This window comes from Paramacrobiotus metropolitanus, unplaced genomic scaffold, assembly GCF_019649055.1.
Source record: "Paramacrobiotus metropolitanus isolate TYO unplaced genomic scaffold, Prichtersi_v1.0 Parri_scaffold0000005, whole genome shotgun sequence".
Taxonomy (NCBI): domain Eukaryota; kingdom Metazoa; phylum Tardigrada; class Eutardigrada; order Parachela; family Macrobiotidae; genus Paramacrobiotus; species Paramacrobiotus metropolitanus.
In genome coordinates, this window is record NW_026570225.1 from 1,978,546 (window position 1) to 1,998,530 (window position 19,985).

General features: G+C 42.4%; 3 protein-coding genes and 1 pseudogene across 5 annotated transcripts; 3 read left to right on the top strand and 1 right to left on the bottom strand.

Moving 5' to 3' along the window:
- The first annotated feature begins 491 nt into the window (after positions 1-491).
- Positions 492-2,643, top strand: LOC129581348 (uncharacterized). 2 transcript variants are annotated; one of them, XM_055472350.1, is made up of 7 exons: positions 492-760; positions 963-1,238; positions 1,311-1,412; positions 1,602-1,621; positions 1,789-1,812; positions 1,988-2,085; positions 2,176-2,643. In XM_055472350.1, exons 1-7 carry the CDS (start codon positions 690-692, stop codon positions 2,371-2,373), a joined length of 789 nt encoding a protein of 262 aa, XP_055328325.1. In that variant the 5' UTR covers positions 492-689; the 3' UTR covers positions 2,374-2,643. The 2 variants fall into 2 exon arrangements, with proteins under 2 accessions (XP_055328325.1, XP_055328326.1); XM_055472351.1 differs by lacking the exon at positions 1,988-2,085 and having other exon boundaries at positions 2,176-2,291.
- Positions 2,644-2,823: 180 nt separating this feature from the next.
- LOC129580941 (ATP-dependent Clp protease ATP-binding subunit clpX-like, mitochondrial) lies at positions 2,824-7,199 on the bottom strand. Of its 2 annotated transcripts, XR_008689405.1 has the most exons (9): positions 6,902-7,199; positions 6,377-6,803; positions 6,046-6,179; positions 5,722-5,908; positions 4,876-5,309; positions 4,463-4,630; positions 4,104-4,397; positions 3,540-4,028; positions 2,824-2,869 (listed from the first exon to the last, which is right to left on the bottom strand). XR_008689405.1 is itself a non-coding variant. In XM_055471713.1 (8 exons), the coding sequence occupies exons 2-8, from the start codon at positions 6,732-6,734 to the stop codon at positions 3,735-3,737; spliced, it is 1,869 nt and encodes a 622-aa protein (XP_055327688.1). In that variant the 5' UTR covers positions 6,735-6,803; positions 6,902-7,199; the 3' UTR covers positions 3,531-3,734. The 2 variants fall into 2 exon arrangements, 1 of the variants encoding a protein (XP_055327688.1); XM_055471713.1 differs by lacking the exon at positions 2,824-2,869 and having other exon boundaries at positions 3,531-4,028.
- Positions 7,200-7,496: 297 nt separating this feature from the next.
- Positions 7,497-16,701, top strand: LOC129580999 (telomerase-binding protein EST1A-like). Its single transcript, XM_055471804.1, has 20 exons — positions 7,497-7,797; positions 8,196-8,377; positions 8,450-8,902; positions 8,958-9,591; positions 9,652-10,314; positions 11,025-11,174; positions 11,235-11,436; positions 11,498-11,724; positions 12,425-12,614; positions 12,683-12,745; positions 12,813-12,880; positions 13,031-13,173; positions 13,364-13,586; positions 13,658-13,752; positions 13,963-14,063; positions 14,127-14,507; positions 14,874-15,192; positions 15,431-15,603; positions 15,674-15,761; positions 15,938-16,701. Exons 2-20 carry the CDS (start codon positions 8,242-8,244, stop codon positions 16,057-16,059), a joined length of 4,431 nt encoding a protein of 1,476 aa, XP_055327779.1. The 5' UTR covers positions 7,497-7,797; positions 8,196-8,241; the 3' UTR covers positions 16,060-16,701.
- A 1,962-nt stretch (positions 16,702-18,663) lies between these two features.
- On the top strand, positions 18,664-19,528 carry LOC129581479 (uncharacterized; annotated as a pseudogene).
- The last annotated feature ends 457 nt before the right edge of the window (positions 19,529-19,985 follow it).

Genomic DNA, 19,985 nt, shown 5'->3' on the forward strand with positions numbered 1-19,985 from the left:
TAATCAAAGCCGGATTCGAGAAAATACGTTCATGTTATCTTCACCCAAAAGATGCCTTCACAGTCAGAATGGGTGTTTTTTAAAGGCCATTACATAGTTTCGTAGACTTGTAAGTAGACCATGTTTCGTAGACCAAGCACGTCAAAAAACTGCTTCTCGTAGAACCGGGAAGTAACAATATATCCATGATAGATATTAAACTACACGAGCCAGATACCTTATGGAAAAGCGAGCCACTGGTTCCGGTAGCACTGGCGTTCGGCAAATCTGGAATACAGTACTTATTTAATACCTAACATTAATATGTGTAGGAGTATGACACTCATAGAATTATAATACAACAGTTCGTCTGTGCCTACCGTAGGTAGAACTGATCGATACTCGTACGTATTGTATCGGAACTACTACGAGCGAGTACGAGTAGTGCCAGCACGGCACTGTATCAACTTTTTCTCATGCTTGCTGTCAAATCTATTACAGATAATTAATAATGCCAGCACAATTACCATAAACAATAAATAAGTAATATCTGCCTCTTTTGTTCAGTCTTTTTTTATTAATATATAGGACTATCTGCCTTCTTTGGACGTCTTTGCGAATCCTGAGCGAATTACTTACTTAATTACCCGGCATGTACCGACAAATTTAAACCCATATATATTAAAACACGATAAAAAACTGCGACAAACATGTGGATGCTCATCGTCAACTTGATTATCGTGGCTTTCTTATGGACTCCTGTTTTACCGGCGCCTTCTGAGTAAGGAAAACTGTATTTATTGGTCGACCAGTCTGTTGATAGCGTAGACAAAGCTATTACAGGTAAGCTATGAAATCAGTTCGTAACGTATTTGCTGTGAATTTTATACTCCAGCTCAGAGCTTTTTTGTCATTGTTCATGTAATTAATATTTTAATATTAATTTTGCCAGTGTTTCTGAATGGTTATTATTGTATTTATAGTCCCCCCTCTTCGCCAAGATTATGCTCCATCCGTACGTGCAGTAAAAGGTCGCAGGCCGGTCCAGGTGCTCTGCCACCCAGTGATCCCTCTCGAATTCCCTTTACATCCACTCGTGGTGTCCCTAAGGAGCACATCAGCGCCTGGAGCGGCATGACACTGAAGACACTGAGTACCGCCATTAGATGGTTAAACTCGTCCTATGAAACATGTGCAAAGATTGTCGGACTGTCCGCCGACCAAGGGCCCGCAATTGTCGTCGGCGGGAATGCGGTGAGGTACAGTGCTTTATTGTGACATGACCAATTTGGTGTCCGAAATTATTTTAATTTTGTCCCCATTTATCGCAGGTTTTACCAGGCGGATCCTCTTATTACCATAAACTTCAACATTAACGAAGTCACTTTTTATCAACATAAATCCAGTTTTGCTACGACTGGCAATATTGGACGGTAAGGTTCTATAGCTGCAAACGGTACGAGTACTTACTCTTGTCAAACAAGCATGTGCTTTTGAGAGAATAAAAGTACATAAGGTCGTAACCAGTGCCATTCTCTTATTCTGGACGGCGTTCGCTATGTCAAGTGCCAAGCTGCCAAAACTTTTTGTAGATTATGTGGATAATTATTTATTTCTTGCAGGAACATTGATAGACTAATGCGTAAGTGAAAACGTTTTACTCTATCCGTTCAACTTATTCAAGTATATACCAAAGAGAGTTTGAAAATACTATACTTCGTGGAAATTAAAAGAATGTGTGCAAAAGTTTGAAAATACTATGTATTAATGTATATAATATTAGGAAATTAAGAACTTTGCTGCTTGCAGAAAACCTTTGCAGCGACGATAAAGGTAAGTAAAGCAATGATCTCGAAACGGTCCATTCAGGACTCCGAACTCATAAGCAAGATTTTAACTCTAAGCCGGTTCAGTCAATCGACTTAATTCTAAAAATTTTGGTCTGTTTTGTAGCAGATTAACAGTGACGTAACGTTGCAAAATCATCGAAAATCTGTATACACTGTAGATGGATACGTAGCGGCAGTTGACTATCTCGGGCAACTGCACCACAAATTCGCCATCGATCCTACCATTAAGCAAAATAGTGACCTCGGGCTGTTTTTGGTAACGTCGATATACTTCGTTGTTTATGCACTTTGAGAAAAAGTTGCAATTACACTGCATCCATTTACAATTTTTTTGTGAAAACTGCAGAAAGATGCGGATGCGCACATTCGCGCCATCGCTGCTTGTATTTCTCACCATCAGTGGACTAACGACATCTACGTGGCCATTATGCAGCCCCTTCGCTATATTCGGTGGTCAACATGGCATGCGGGTCAAGCATACTCGTTGCAACGCAACTGCTTCCGACGTGCAGATCCAGACGATGGTGCTCGTGTAAAAAATTAATATCGGAATGCCACGAATTTGTCACGTCATTTGAATTTCGTACAATTCTTATAGTGGTTTAATATGGGGATAGTGGATACCCAGACGGCAGCGTGTAGGCATTCAGCTTTTAGTATTTCTCTTTTCGCTCAAAAATGTCAAATATGCTATTAGGAAACCGAAAGTCCAGTTCATTTTTGATGGACATCTTTCGTTTTAGATGCACCTACTTTTTAAAAAGTAAGACAAAGAACGTTCGGTGGCAACGCTTGCATGGTGACAGAGAACCGCTGCTGGGTATTCACAGTTGTTAACAACATCATATGTGGACAAAAAAATTGCCGTCCCATTAGTACTTACTACTTTCTCGTTACAGGTTAACGAAATCGGAATTAATTTTGTGTCATCAGAAAAAAATCGCAATAGGACTGAACATATCGAGCTCACCGCAAAGTAAACCGAAATAATACTGCAACTATTTATTCAATGGTTGCACAGTTACCTATTTCTATGCATCCTTATCTTTATATTATTAAAAACGTATTTATGTGCCGTTTTTAACTCCTCGATAACGCGTGGTCAGTTTAAGTCCAGCTTGGTCTTAAAAAATTCCATATTTCCCATAGGTGTGCCAATAGATTTTTGTTTGTTTGTAATAACCAGTGGTCAGAAGATGGTTTCACCAGGTCTTAAGTATAGGAAACGTAAAGAGCACTCGGAAAAGTATTCACTGCACAGCAATAAAATGTTTTAAAACATAATGACTGTAACCACGGAGACTATAGCGGATGCATAAATAGGCAAATGCACTACTGCGTGCATTGGTACACCGGAGCGCAGCTTTATGACCGTCAAGAAGTCATAAAGTAAGAACATCAGCACGTTAGAACGTCATAAAGTGAGAACATCAGAACGTTATAAGGTTAGAACGTCAGAACGTTAGAACGTCAGAACGTTAGAACGTCAGAAGATCAGAACGTTATAAGGTTAGAACGTCAGAATGTCAAACCGTCATAAAGTAAGAACATTAGAACGTTAGAACGTCAGAACTTCAGAACGTGAAAAATTAAAATTGTCAGAACGTCAGAAATTCCGAACGTCAGCCTTTATATATTTATAATGACCTTTCCAAAACAAAGCCACTACTATCCAGTACTTAAGTGCCGAGCTCGGATGCGCGAGGCTACCTTGTTTTAATTTATGACTACAATGCCATACGATATAAGCAACAACAGCAGCATAAGAATAGACCGATGAAATGAATCCAAAATTGTATAAACACCTTGCAGAAATGGAATCACTCTATTCGTTTTACCATGTGACTATGTACAACCGAGAAAAAAATTAAAGACAAAGAATCAGATAAACAAAAACCCAAAATTTTAGTTACTTATTTTCTCTCGTTCTTTCGGACGAAATCCCTGACCGTGTGCTTTCTGTTCTTTCTCCTCCTCCATTTGATCGTCTCTCTTCCGCACCACATACTGTGGTTTCTTCCTTCCCGTCACCACTTCTTCATCGATATGCACTGCACCGATTGAACTACCAGGTGTATCATACATCGGGTCCAATAAAATAAACTCAAGAATCGAACGCAGTCCCCGGGCCCCGGTACGACGGGATAAAGCCTTGCTGGCGATGGCTTTCAAAGCTTCTTGCTGAAAATGCAGCTCCACCTGTAAAATCGTTTTATTGATAGGCTTATGCAAAAAATGGTTCCAAAATAAACTAATAATGAGTACTTTACATACCTTATCATAGCCGAACAAAGTTTGGTACTGAGGTACAAGCGCATTGCGAGGTTCGGTAAGGATCTGCATTAGCATTTCAACGGTTAAATTATGAAACGGAACAACCACCGGGAGCCGACCGACAAATTCCGGTATGAGGCCAAAGTCTATTAAATCTCTAGCTTCCACGTCGCGTAATAAAGCATCTTTCTCCTGATTGTCTTCTACTACGTTGCCTGTTCCTTCGCGCTGGCTATCAAGGGCAGCCGCACGCCTGCCCTTGGATTCCGTCGGTAGTGCACCGAAGCCCAGGTACTACAATTCAAAGAAGCATAATAATTCAGAAATTCGAAGAAGCAAGTCAAAGAAAGCCACCTCACTTTTTCGTTCTTCCGCCTACTCACAATCCTATCCAAACCATTAAACGCACCCGACCCAATAAATAAAATATTAGTGGTATCCACAGGCACTGTATCACCCCGCATTTTGCGACTACTGTTCCGTTCAGGAACATTCACGATAGATCCTTCCAAAATTTTCAACAGACCCTACGAACAGATGCGGAATTAGAAGAATACCCGAAATATTGCAGGTGCTGTTCAAACACCCGGTCCGTAGTCCGTAATAGCGCAATGCAGACTGCCAGAGCATATCGACCAGAAGTGTCAACAGAGCTGATAAATTTTCCAAAATATACCGGGCATATTTCAGGAAAATATTCTTGTACATATTATACAATGGCTAAAGGTTAGATAACTACTATGTCAACTGGAGTAAACAAGTATTTGCGAACCTGCTGAACGCCTTCTCCACCAACATCTCGCAGCTGATGCACACCGGGTACCGCTCCGATTTTATCAATCTCATCCAGAAAGACAATGCCCTGTTCGGCTTTGGCCACATTACCTCCAGCATCCTGAAGGAGTTTGGCAATCACTGATTCGATATCTTCACCGACATAACCGGCCTGTGTCAAGGTGGTGCAGTCGCAAATAGCAATCGGTACATCCAGACACTTGGCGATGGTCTGCGCGAGAAGGGTCTTACCCGAACCGGTCGGACCCACCATTAAAATATTCGATTTATCCAGCTTGATATCATATACATCGGATTCTATGACGTCGTTGATACTGTTAGGCTTGCTCGAGGCTCGCGGACTTTCGTCCGTTTGCTGCAGATGGGCACCCAACGGACTACCAGGATGAATTCCGGCAATGTGCAGGAGATCTACAACATTTCATCCACCGTTCAAAAAGCATACGCACAACATGAAATATCACTGTGCTCAAAAGTCATATCATGCCTGCAGACCTATGCCATGAAAAGGAGATTAAATGGCAAAAAACGTTAACTGCTCTGCCTGGCGTCAATAAAAGCTGATGTAATCCACACGAAGTTTACTATTTACTGCCATGTTCTGATGTGTGCAATATGACTATGCAACAAAACTTAAAGAAATACAAGCCACACAAAGTGCACAGCCAATAAAGATGTAAGTACTGGTAAGTACTTCCCTTAACTATTATGATAGTTGCAGTTATTTCCTTATAGTAAACGAGCAAAACGTTAAATAAGTTTTTTTGCTAAAGCTAAAAATGAATTATGACTTAAAGCTCGATCTTACGTGAAAGTATAATACCTCTGTGTGTCAGAGCATTAACGGATCGGCTTTCCATTTGGGCAATGTGGGCCTCCTGTGCCCTGACGGCTTGATTGGCATTCGGGAGATTTTTACTTAATCTTTTGTAATGGTTGTACACAGCAACCGCTAACACTTTCTTGGCGTGATCTTGCCCGACCACGTATTTATCGAGAAAATCGAAGATCTACATGGCGAAAAAGGAAATCATACAGTCACCGCTTAACTGTGCAGGCGAATGCGAAGCAAACAACGTATAATTATTATTATAGCCTCGTGCGTATGTTTACTATGTTACTGGCAACGAAATGTACAACTTCTTACTTTCTTAGGGACAGGCGGGGGCTTCCTTTTCGCGCTACGCTCAGATCCGGAATCCTTAAAAGACTTCGTATCCATTTCACTCAGGACAACGAAAAAATGGTGGCAATTCTCGCACTTGACGAATCTAGTCGACGCTGCAAACGAAACAAACACAGATGTCAAATAAACTCCACATGGTAACTTTATTGGATTAAACGGCGAAAATCACAAACACTCAAGTTGAAATATACAAGACAAAGTACAGTACATTATCGCAAAAAGAAGACGCAGATGTTAGTACAGTTTAGTAAAGTACTGCAGTACTGGCTAGTTTGTACAGTGACGAACTTACAAACGAAAGTCTCGACATGAATGCATGTTTCTCCGCATTTGGGGCATTTTAGTAGATCCTTATCTCCGTTGTCGCCCCCATTCGATCCCGATGACGCAGCCCCACTCGTCGAACGAGCTGATCGCTTCTCCCCCATTAACTTACGATCCTTGGTGCCATCAACACCTCCCTCACCGGACGACTTGCTGGAGTACAATACTGACGCAGCGCAATGGGAGAAATGCGAGGGCCACACGAGGACGACGGTGCGCGGATGTTCCGTGGACAGGCACGCACTGCGCCACGTATTAATCTGTTTCAAACTCAGCGCCACATCCCGAGCGCGCAAGAAGCTTGCGGTAACATGGCGTAGCGCCATGCTGCTTCGACAGTTCAGCGAATCCACCAGATGAAGGAATGCGGAGACGTCACCATATGGTTTTTATTGCTAATCAAAAAGAAAGAATTAAATACGACAGAACCCGTGGCAAAAGACACATTTACTGTGCAGCTCTGATGGTCCCAAGTCTCCAGGAATATTCCTACCTGGATGAAATCGATTTCGAACGCAGAGGCAGACCGTGTTGCTGAGCAGCTGATTATGACAGGGAATCAGATGGGAACGAAATTCCGTTGCAACACCGTACAACTTTCTGAAGACTTCAGGGATATAAATGGATTTACAAATGAAGAAAGATGGCGAAACTGTATATAAAATGAAGCGACAACTTTTAAAACACTGAATTGCTATCTAATATTTTAACAATAAAAAAGAAAATTAAAAAAATCAACAAACTGCCACAAATGCAGTTTTGTAACAATCGTCCCGCACGTAAACAAAATCATCCAAAAATGCGCATGACTTTGAATGCGCCAGCGTACGTAGAGTACGTCCGAGAGCAATCTTCACGTAGCAGCAGCCTAGCGAGCCGTGTTTGTTACGCAAAGTCGTTTCCGGGACGATCTTGAGTCACAGTATTCCACACACGGAAATTGAATGAAATTTTTCATTGGTTTATTTTTGCGTTGAAACCAATGAAATTTGCCATAATTCCCCAAATTAATTTGGGACTGGTCAAAGTAATTTGACTCATAACGTGCAGTTCGATTCACTATAATCGGTCGCTGACATTTGGAAGCACACTTGAAAAATTTGTTGATGATCCATTATCAGTGTATCTTCTCCAATAATTTTTCATTTTGTTTCATCTGACAACTCTCTTTTTCATCTGCGTTTAATTTATTATATTGTGATTCGATTACTGTGTGTGGACGCATACATTGGGAACGTGACTAGATCTTCCCGGAGTCTGGTGGAGCAGTCCCAGACAAGAGCTTCGAAACGGTGTTAATCCCAGATTCAGTCCAGGTTCTGGTTCCTGTGACTTGTGGTAAACGAAAAGTTGTGTACGATCTACAGCGTTTTCGAGACTACATCTACAGTAAGTTGTGCAAGGAATTTTCAAAGTAGACATTTTTAGAATGTATATGATATTTAATTATTTGAACGTTGGTTTCAAACTTTCACGTCTGGGAAATGATCAAGGTCCTTGGCCGTTCGTTTGCGCATGTTGTCAAATGGCCTTGGCCCCTGAGTCTCCATACTTTAGTTGGCTAGGGCGTAATATGTTTTGATTTTCTCTGTTAAGTTGTCACAACATCGATTTTATATGATCTGCGCATGTGTTGGACCTGTAAAATTAGAATTATCAGATTTGGTGTTGGTATACGTGTGGTTAAACACGAAATTTTATGATGATTTGAAGTTACTGTAGTTGAATAACAATAGCGCAGTACGCGGTTGCGACCAGTATTTTGTTGTCCTGTTCTCATGTTGCAGGTGGATTCTAAGATTGGTTGCGGTAAAGTTTCTCTCTGTTTGAATTATGTCTCGTGTTTTTACCCGCGGAGGAGGACGCGGTGGCAGTGGTAGTGGAGCGAGTGGCGGCAGTGCCAATCCTGTTAATACCAATAATAATTCGTCTGGGCCTGGTCGTTCTCGAGGATCTACTGCTGCCACTGGTAAGTTTCGCGATTTCTCATATCTGGTTTGGTGTTAGCTGGAAACCCTTGTAGACACTGTGCGTCTTGCAGCGTCTGGAGTGCAACGCGAATGGAAAGACGATATTGGCGATATCAAGGAGACTGAGAATCGCAACACTAATATCTCATCTGTCAATTCTAACTATTCTCCCAATCCACCATCTCAGTCGCATCCGCAAAATCAGCCATCCGGTGGACAGAATTTCAACCAGAATCAGCAGCACCATCAGGGTGGTCAACAGCAGCGCCAGCAACCGCGTCAGCAGCAGCAGTTGTATCAAGCGAAACCACGCGGTAATTCGGAAAAGAGTCGCGGCGGTTCGTCGGGTGAGTTTGGCGCGTTCCAACATCAGCCCCAGCAGCATGGGGGGCAGAATCGGGAACGCGAAGGAGGTCGTGGCGGCGGCAAGCACGGACACAGTGCTCCGAGGGACCACGGACGCGGGAAGCGCGATGGCGGAAATCGGGGTAATAATCCCCGAAACGATGGAGGCTCGTCCGCTGGTTAGTAGCGACTGCTTCATTTCTGTGAAATGTTTGCAGCGTTGTAATTTGTTAGGTATGGCGGGTGAACAACAGCAGAGTCAGCGCGGATTTGATCAGCACTCATCACGGGAGACGTCCAGCATCGATACCACCGAAAATGATGAGAACGTTATGCATATGCCGCGAAACATGATGAACGATGATATGCGCGATACTCATCAGCCACATTTTGGCAACAAGGGTAACCAGGGCATGCCTAATCAGGGCCGTCGCGAGCATAAGAACGATGCGATGCGCAGCGATAAACGCGATCGTGAACGGGAAGAACCCTTGCCGAAGAATCGTGGTGGCGAGCCGAATCGACAAGGCATGAATATACATCAAAACGCATTCAGTGAGCCGCCGTTCGGGAAGTCGTCGCTCGACGATGAGCGAGACAATGACAGTTTGACTGGATTTGGGTCGTTTAAAAACGGGCCGATTGGTGTCGGGCGCATGCTGCCGCCCCATGGGCATGTTTTTGATGATTCAATGAACATGTATTCAACTAATAAACGTTATTTTCCCATTGGCGATATGGGTCATTCCGATAAAGGAATGGGTGAGCGGTTTGAGCAGTCATCGCATGATGGCGGGGATATTTTCTCTGGGAAAGACGTCTTCTGGCGTGGACCGGAACGGGAGGAAAAGCGTGATGTGTTCTTAAGGTAATGATTGATTTTGGTTCAGGGAGTTGCATATGTAACCAATTATCGATCGATTATCAGGGAGGACTCATCGCCTACCGGTCTGGGCGGGAAATCGATGATCTGGTCCAGTCAAACGGCCGGCACTCCCATCCCACATCCTCAGTCCGAATCACCGCATTTCCCACGCCCACTGGGCTTTGGTATGGATCATTCAGCGTTCGCAACCAGTTTGCTTACCGGCACATCACCGTCGATGATGGAGCCGCAACACATGGATGCAGTTGGAATGCATCATCAGCATCGTCTCATGCAGCAGCACCTGCCGATTAATCAGTTCCTAGGAGGTAACGAACGTATGCACGACCGTATCCCTGCCATGTTTGGCCAGCCACCTCCGGTCCCGCAGATGATGGGCCCGATTCGAATGGGCTTCCATCATCCACAGTTCGCAGAACCGTTTATGTCGACAGCGATGGGCCGTGAGCCGCCAGTGGCCGGTCGTGGAGTGTTGCCGGTTAATCCGCAGCAGGCACAGGTGACACCGCAAGGTGGGCAACCAGGTGGAGGGTTTGCTGTCGCCCCGGGAGTGGCAGCCGCGTTGAATATGGGAGCTTCACCTTCGCCACGATCGCCTCATGCTGGTAATCAGGAGAAGAACTGGAACTGGGAAGAACAACAAAGCACGGAAGCTCGGGAAGCCACGCCACCAGCGCCAGTTAAGGAGCCTGAAGAGGATTTTGGGTAAGTGACGCAGTACTTTTTATTATATTTTGTTAATGGAGTAAATTAAGAAAATTTTAAAGTGAATACATCATAACGTCAGGGGTGGGATGTAAAATAAGATTTGCAACAGACCAAGCGATTTCTTGGATGCTTCCCACTTAACCTTTGGTTTTATGCCCAGAGCCAATCGATCCCAGTGCAATGTTGGGTGTTCTGTTTTTTCCAAAATTGTAATTGGCCTCGTAGTTATTGTAAATGTAAATTGTAATTGGTTGTTGCTATAAATTTTTTACTAGAAACTGTTTGCACCAGAACACATGGATCTAAATATGATTTTCGGTTAAATGCTGCAGTACGTATTTGGGCTATTCTGTGCCGTAGAGCGTAGTTGTTTGGGACGAAACGAGTAAGTATGTGCGTGATTTGGTACTCTTTCTTTTGAAATCCTATCTGTTTTTCAAATGTCATTGACGTACTTGCTAGTAGGAGTGTTACCGGATTCTACGTCGACGGTTATCACTTTCATTAATGTAACAGTTACGTCTTCCGGCCACAACGCTGCGCGACCGTATCGCGAAAATCAATACCTGTCTATAGCAATTAATGCGTGTTCTCTTAGAACTTAAGAGGAGGTATAAGGCACATCGAGATATTCTGTCGGTCAAGTCAAGAATATCGGCCAGATAGTGTTCTCTGCATTGGGATATGGATGTTGGTTTTTGTGTTAGGGAATTCAAATGTCCGGTTCTGCGAGGACCAAAGAATTTCGACAGTTTGTGTGCACAAGTCGAAGAACTGAGGACAGCAATACAGGAACATTTGAAACAGCTCGTCCTGAATCCTCACCGGGAACGATTGCGCCGTGTAATGATTTTATGGTACGTGTGTTGACTGGGGTTAGAATGCTGCTGTCTGTTTTAAATCGTTTTTTTTTCTAGCTTTACATTATGGAACGCGATTCGGGATGCCATCTTGTTGGACAATATCCAAGCGTGTGATAAATCTAGAGAATTGGATCAGGTAGTGTGGCGGGAAGGCTTTTATCCGGTGTTGGACTTACTGCGTGGATTGCTGGCCAAGCCGACACCGAAACATGATGCGGTGGGCGTTAATGAAGCCATCAAAGTGTTCCTGCAAAAGGTGGGTTGGAGGTCAGAAGTGGAAGTTTATTCGGAAGTGAAGGTGACATGCTGTCTGTTAGGCACTGAAATTCTACACGGATTTGATTCCCAAAGTTCTGCATCCATTTGGTGGGTCTGTAACGGCGCAGACGCTTGTTAATGCGCTGACGTCTAAGGCACCAATGGCGGATCACATCGTCATAAGTTTACAGCTGGCGGAACGACTCCTTACTCATTTGGGTGATTTGTATCGCTATCAGGCCGAATTGCCGGGATCTGATGGATCCGAACTGAATCTGGCTAAGGAGTAAGTGAATATTTGTCGAATTTCATTAGTGTAATCGCGAGTGTTACCGTCAGTGAATTGATCATCTCACCATCAGAAATAAGTGGGTTGTGACTGTTGTAAAGGAGCGCAGTGGTTCATGGGTCTTCCCTTACGATCTTACTCAGATGTCAAAACGTTCTCTGTTGTTTCTGTAAGTAGTGTCTGTATGTTATTTTCAATGCGTAAATGAACGAGGAGGTATGGTTTCAGAGTAGGGATTTGCGATATCGCTGCTTTTCATCTTGCTACAAATTGACTGCCGTGATGGCCATTGGTTTTCACCGCTTTAGTTCTGTTTGTTTTCTTGTACTAAACGGTGGTATTCGCATTCTGGTATCTTCGGTACATTAGTAATACTTAACGATTTTCTGTTTTCTCACATTGTTTTCGACATAAGTGTCAGCATCAAACTTTTTTAGGGCAGTTGTTTTTATTTGTTCTAGCTATTCGATATTTGAGTTTAAGTGTTGTCGTATATGTGGGAATAGTACCGCTTTATTCGTGAATCGTAGCTCGACAAAACAGCAACTGATTTTGCTGACACTGTTTGTCAGCAACAATACGGACAGCGTCGCTAGGGACAAGCGCGCGTCCTTTGTACAAGGTCGAGGCATATCTCACAAGTGTAAATGGCATTTGCTTGTACAAGTTTAAAATAAAGCTACCATACGCTTTTTAGGGCATACCATAAGGCTTGCCTGTTAAGTCCTTTTAATGGACAGCCACATAGCCAGCTGGCGTTGGTTGCCAAACGACAGAATCGTCCACTGGACATCGCTTTCCATTCAATTAGAGCTATTTCTGCTCGTTTGCCCTGTAATCTTGCACAGTCACATCTAAATGCTTTATGGTCATCAGTTGAGAAAACGGTGAGAATTGCTGTTTAAAGCCAATCCGCTCTACAATTTTGCTTTGCTATAAGTAATATATGTTGCAGTATGAGAATAAATATAAAAATGAAGAGAAAATTCCCTTATGGAGCGACTTACCACATTCTGAGGTAAATGATATTTTCCTACCACTCTCGTGATAGTAGCGGTCACTTACGCATATTAATTTTTTCATAGTTATCTAAGCGATTTCACTTAACATTCCTGGCTATCCATGCATCGCTCCATCATAACAAATTTGTCAGGTACGGGTACTGAATATATCTATATATATATGGTCTCAGTCGTGCTTGTACCATGTATCCAGTGCTACCTGTACATTGTATTGTACAGCCTGTACTGATATTATTACTGTTTCCGTGATCTTATCAGTCTTGTTTGATTAATTCGTTTAGTGCGGTTCTGAACTCCCAAGGCACACAGTTCTTAGGCATGTTGGATGCGGTGTTAAATCATCCTCTGGCTCTGGGATTCCGCGACATTCTTTTACAAATGATGGCCATAAACATCTACCGCATTTCAGTGCTGCAGACCGACAGTAAGAGGTTTTTGTTTTGATAATATAAAATGTTTCAGAATTGCAGTAGATTGAAGTTCATTGAACATTAGGGTTTTTGCAAGGATGGATGTATTTACGGTCATAAAATACGTATATAGTATTATGTTTTATATTTATATCATACTTAACAAAACACGTGATAAAGTTTGTACTTATTCCCGGGTTTTAGGCCACCATTACGCGTTTCTTATGGACTTGTCTTTCAACATGTTTGACATCATCCTGGCGCGTTTGCTGAAGATTTTTGAGGCAGCCCCCGATCTGGATTCCGCAGCCCATCTCGAAGATACCACGATTTTTTCACCCGTTGTAAAAGTGTTTGTAGACTGGATGCAAACATCTTACCAGAAATGGTTTCCCTTGCCACCATCACAACTCAGTGCGCCGCGAGAGTAAGTCTAACATTTTTGTTGAACTGGATTTTTTTATTTTGACCTGCAACTGCGCTTCGCCTTCTTTCTAGTACAAAACGAACGAGTATGTGGTCACGAATCGTATCGTTGGTGAATTTGTCGTTAACTTTGAATGTGGCCGGGGTGGCCGAGGAACGCTTCCCAGGTAGGTGAAGCAGTTCGATGGGATGATTTGCGTTGAAACGGTTGTGAGTAGAACTGATTAAATTTTGTTTGGCTGAATGAAATAAGCAGCTGAGAATCAAGGTGTTGAAGTTACTTGATGGCTGATAGCAACAACAAGGTCAAAAGATGCGTGTAAAGAAGGAGAGTGCACATCAGCGGTAGGTATAAAAGTATTGTTGCTACTTTGCAGATAGTACACCCGAAAAGCTATACGAAGATTTGTATCTGAACGGTATGCAACACGTGCATCCCACACTGTGTATTTTCTACCGGGAATCGAAATTGCATGAGGTAATTAATTACCTGCTCACGGTTGGCGTGCATTCAGTAGAATTTGCAACATGTTATTGACAGGCTATAGCGGAACCGCGTTTCCGTTTCCGGAAAATGCAGTCCGTTGGCCCAGTTCTGTTGTCCGTCTCGCCGCCTGTGGCACGCCTGCAGTGGAATCGTTTCTTGCCGACTGATGCCTATCTGGATAAGAATATTAAAGTCTTGTGGGCTCCGCTGGAACCGCCGCCGGTTCAGCGCGTCGAGCCGCTTCCCACTTTGGAATCTCGCCCACCGGCACCGATGCCCGTGCAGCCCATGCCAATTCTTCCCTTGCCTACCGAACGTACCGAGGTTGTACGTCAATGGCGTCCCACGCAAGCGCCTGTCAGCGATGCTACGGAACAGAATTGGCCCACACTGGGGCAGGCGACGCGAATAACGTCAGATGATCGTCGAGATCGGGTAAGGTGATGCGGCATCCACGCTTATTGATTGTTAAGTGTTTCTGTTGAATTAGACATATTCGTACGTTTGGATTCTTTCTTGACAGTTTTTGTGATAGCATAGCAGGGTTTCTTTTTTGTTTTATGGGTATGTTATTAATTATTATTTTATTTTTCGAACAATGGATTCCGTTCGTTTGGATTCATTAAACCGATATCTTAACTCACTTACATCTGGTCGTTATTATTCATTTGTCATTAGTGTGCTTTTATTTTGATTTCGCTTTTGTATCGTCTTTTTGCAAGGATCATTTTGATGTTGCTGGGATTAATGATTGTATGTAAATGGCCATGTAGTCCGCATTTCGCAGTTTTTACGTTGCAGGCTCGCACTTCCTCGATGAACTCTGGTGATGATAACCGCGGTCCTCGGAATGGTGAAACAGGCGGCAGCACCATGGAAAATACGCGAAGCAATGTGGAGCCATGGTGGTTGATTGATAAACGTCTGCGCAATACCGACTCCAGCAATCAGCTGAAGCTGAATGGAATGGAGCCGACTGACCGACGAGGTCCCATGCGGATGGAAGAGGCGTCGAAACAATTCTATCTAATTGATACCAATTGTTTGATTGATGCGTTGGAACGTATCGAGAAAAAGCTGCTGGAAAACGATGACTTAGTCATTCTTATCCCAGCCACAGGTGGAGTTAGCGCATACCACTGTTTTTATTTAGCAGTTTTTTTAAATAACTGTCAGTCCTATTGCAAAATTTCGCAGCTGGCGAAATAGAAAAAAATTTTCAGGTGATTGTAACTATTTGTACATAATAATTTCTACCTAATAGTTGTTACACTTGGTTTAGCTTTAATATATTACGAGTACATACTACAATAGTGGTCCGACTTTGCATTGGCAGTAATCGGTGTTTACATTTTTAGTTTATCGTGAACTATGTAAATTACACGAACGGAAAAATGCCAAAGCTTGGAATGCTTTGAGTTTCATTAATGATGCAATGGAACATTCGAAAAACCGAATTATGGTCATCACCGCCAAGGCCGACCAGATCCCGTCAGCTCAATTGGCGCGACGTGAAATCGTTTCGGAAAGGGTAAGAATGTTTTTTTAGTGACCGTTGCAGATATATGAATAAATTGACTTTTGACACCGCATCTTTTCAGGGAAGCAACGACGATATTATTTTGCGGACGTGCATTACCCTGTCAGAAAAAGGACTCTTCAATGAAGATGATCGGGATCGCCGAATGTGTAAGTGTAACGTACATCGATAGCATACAGACAGCGATTAAGACAGTTAAACCTGCCTGTTTATACGAAAAGTGCGCACTTACTGTTGAAAATATTAAATTTTACGCTATCTATGTAAAAGTTATTATTGTAGCATCTTGATTAAAGTCTGATTAAAGTGTTGTATGTCTCGTTAGATTCCGGCGATGGCACGTGGCGCGGCAGTTTAACACTGTTAACATCGGATGTAAATATGCGTGTGAAGGCGCGTAAGGAGAACATTTGTTGTCGTCTGGTACCGGATGTTTTGGGCAACTGATGTCCATCCTCCAGAGGCACGTTCACATGTTTTGTCTCCGACTCATAACTCTCATCATATGGCTTGACGAACCCATTTTCCCGGAACCTGGAAACTGTTCACGTTCCACCGTATGCGAATAAATGGTGGATCCTCACACACAGACAACACTAATTTCCTATCATTTCTTTTTACTTCAAGAGAGGCATTGGTCGTTTTTTCCTTGATTATTGATTGGTTTGGTTGGACTTTGTAACATTATCTTAGACTGCAATTTTTGCATGAAAACGGTAAGATAACGGATCGGCGTTGTTTTATCCATATCCTCTCAAAGATGTGGAGATTCGGTGGAAATAGTTATGGATGGACCGAGGGGATGCTTGTAGTTGGTTGGATTTGGTTTTACTGACTAACTGAAGTTATTCTCCTTGCGTTGACTTTTACTTATCACTTTGCTGCTTGCTGGACTCTTTTTGAAGTATGGGAAAAGCTTAGCGTGATGCTTTCCCGCAGTGGAACCATTTCTCCCTCTCGATGGCTTGTCCGTTGTAAGCTGGGTCACTGCATGAAGTGCTCGCCAACTTATGTTTTCCTTTGGTAGAATCTGGTTGTTTGTTATAAATGACGCTGTGGAGATCATGTAAAAAACCGAATCATTTACAACAGTGTTTTCGGATTATGACCTTAACAGACCGTTTAGACTAACATTTTCTGGCTACTAGAAACGAAAGAATTTTTGGGTCGAGTAATATGAATGTAATTGTTCGTTTTTTTTCGAATTTTTAGGACGTGAAGCAATACTGTAACTGGTTTGCAGTAAGTATGTACTCAGTGTGCTGTGCTGCTGCTGCATGTTCTAAACCCTAAGTAGGTTTTTCGCCTTTTTTGACTCCTGCGAAGTACGGGTAAGTTTAAATAAGTGGTTATCTACACTCTACAGTGTGATACTTCGTGGTAGCGGGTCTGACTTTAACGAGAAGTTCACTTTCTTATGAACCAATTAATAATTTAAATTCGTAGAAACTGATTGAAGAGACAGCACGTACATACTTGAGCACAGCACGTACAGTACTTACAAATTTTTTTATCATGGCAGGGGTTTTGTTTCGAGCATAAAACGTTGTTGTTGTTGTTGTTGCATACAGTAAACATACAGCGTAGTCCTTTCAAGGACCATTGCTCCAACAAATATAAAGTTATTAGAATTGCCAAGGTGACAGAGTAAGCATATGACAGTAAAAAACTAGTCGCTTAACATTGGATCACCGAAATCTGTTTGAGAACTCCAAAACTTTAGAAAGCATAAAACGTTAAAAACCATTTTACGCTACCCTTGGCAACCATTATTCATTGTTGCGTTGTGAAGCTTTTGGAAGGAAGAAAACCTGAGGCCAGAAGTAAGTACGCTGATACGCAACAAGAACGCAAATTCAATTTGAAAGTAAAGAATATTCATTCACAAATATTGTTCGTCTGAAATCGAATGGAGTCTCTCGCATTTTGAAGCAGTGGCCAGTGGCTAACGCCGCCAAAAGTCTGTAGAAGTTTGCACTGCTGTCAAACATTGCACCCCATCAGAGTAATACATCAACTCTGCTCACCGCTCAATATGGGACTGCCATTGTCATGATCTGGCATCTCTTGATGGACCGTTAAACCCGTCAAGGCTTCATTACCGTACTACTTGCTAAAGTGAACTACAGTATTCCGGCTGAAGCATGTTGGCAGATGCACCCATTTTTGGGCATTTAATATCCTTTGATTTGAATTTTCGCCATTTTCTTCGGTTTTGAACTCCCTATCAACCGCTTTTGGATTTACGGTAAGATTACAATTTTAGTAAGATACAGAAGTCACTGAGAAGTGTATGGATCTCAGCAATATTAGTCTTGCGTAATGCAGTACTTAATGCTCGATCCAGGTCAGACTTGTTCCAGCTGCTGCCTGGTAGTACTGTAGCCGCTAGATGAAGTGGCTCCACAGAGTCTGGTGTACGAGAAAAGGCACTACGTATATACATACGCTGAATTGAATAAAAAAATTGAATTTTTGCTGCATTTTTGATTTTAATTCATTTTAACGGGTTTTTACACCAAAATTGTGAACCTGAGCTTGGTTTTATAGTGAATAATTGCATTTCGGCTGTGGATAGCATTTAAATCAGAGCTCTAATTTGTCGTAATGGGCCGAAAGCAGCGTGGTTATACAGAGGAACAGATTCGTGCATTTCTGATCGGTTTTGCTGCCGCTGATGTGAGCGCACGGAGTTACGCAAATAACATCGGAGTTCCATGGAGAACTTTCACGCGCTGGAAAAGGTACAGCTAGATTTTTAATTAATTATCTTCTTGCGTTTTCTTGGAAGCAGCCAGTCTACCTGCAGCAGGTTGAGGAAGAACGAGCCTCTTCGAAAGCAGAAACACAAGCGAAAGCCGGAGCACTCAGGCATAGAGGACGCCGTGTACGAATTTCTCCTGGCCGAGCGGAAGAAGGGTCTTATTGTGACACGTCTGGAGCTGAAAAAAGAGCGCTGGAGTTAGCCCAGGCGAAAGGAGCTCCTACCTTCAAGGCTTCAGACTGTTGGCTTACTTGCTTTTAAAGAGAAAATGCCTGCGATATCGTGTCCCAACTCGACATGCTCGCAAGTCTGAATTCACAGAGGAAGATCTGGTAAGTTGAATTTTTTAACATTATAAATCAGAGCTCTGACCATTTTTTTAAAAAAACAGGAAGAAGAGCTAGAGTATTTTCTCCGCTTACACAATTCCATCGTTCTGGATGAAATTTTCGCTGACCGCGTATTCAATTTCGATCAGACGATGATTCGCCTTGTAGCGCCGAAACCGAAAACACTTTCTCCCATTGGAGTGAAAGAAGTAATTCTATAGCTTTTAATCAATTTATAACAAACATTTATAACAAAAGATATGAGAATTATGAGAGCTCTGATATTTTATTAATTTTATGAATCTGGTTTGTTGTGGTTTTGGGGTGCCCTGGCAACCAGCGGGGGTTCCTCTGGAAAGCTGACTGTGGACGGCTTTGTAGGTTACTGTTAAACAGCCTCCTGGCGAAAAAGAAGGAATAACTGTGTGGTCTGTGTCTCACGATCCGTGCGGATGGTGGAAAATATCCTGCTGTAGTGGTGCTAAAGGCAGAATGGGAAGCTGTCAGAAGGGATAATGAACAAGCTGAAAGTTCCTCCTAATATTTTTGTTGAGAGCTCTTATTCTACTTGGTGGACGGAGCAGATGGATCTGGACTGGATAAAGTATACATTTCCAGAAGAAAAGCAGAAGCGTGTTTTAATTCGAGACCAGGCACCTGTCCACAAAAAAGAACCATCGGAGCTCCTACTTAGAGAACGAAATTAGTGTTGGGTAGTAAAAGTCCTTGCCAATATACTTATTTTTACTATCTGCTTTTGGAAGTTTACTTATTTTTTACTTACTATTTAAAATTTCTCGACTTTTACTTACTTTTTACTTAGTATTTCAATTTTTCCAAGGACATTTACTTACTAAATTAAAGTAAATTTACTAAATAAATGTAATTAGGACTGAAAGTGTCGAATTGCGTTAGTTTCAAAGCGCTGAAAAGTACTGAAAATGGCGCAGAAAATTTTCTTATGCATTAATAGAGCTATACAGCCATGCAGGCGCATACTGAAAAGTAAATACTGCTGCTTTTTAGGGCGGTAGGCTGTCAGCCAAATACTGCGCACACTCACTTTACCTGCGAGAGGCAGCGGCTAACACGCCAATTTTACATAACGCTTGATAAAACGAATTAGTAAATAATTTAGTAAATGATTTTTTTTAGTCAACGCTAAACCTCAATATTTACTTACTTTTTACTATTCCGGCAGCACATTTACTTACTTTTACTTATTTTGTTTCCAAAACCTTACTATTTACTAGACTTTTAATATTAGGCGGACTTTTACT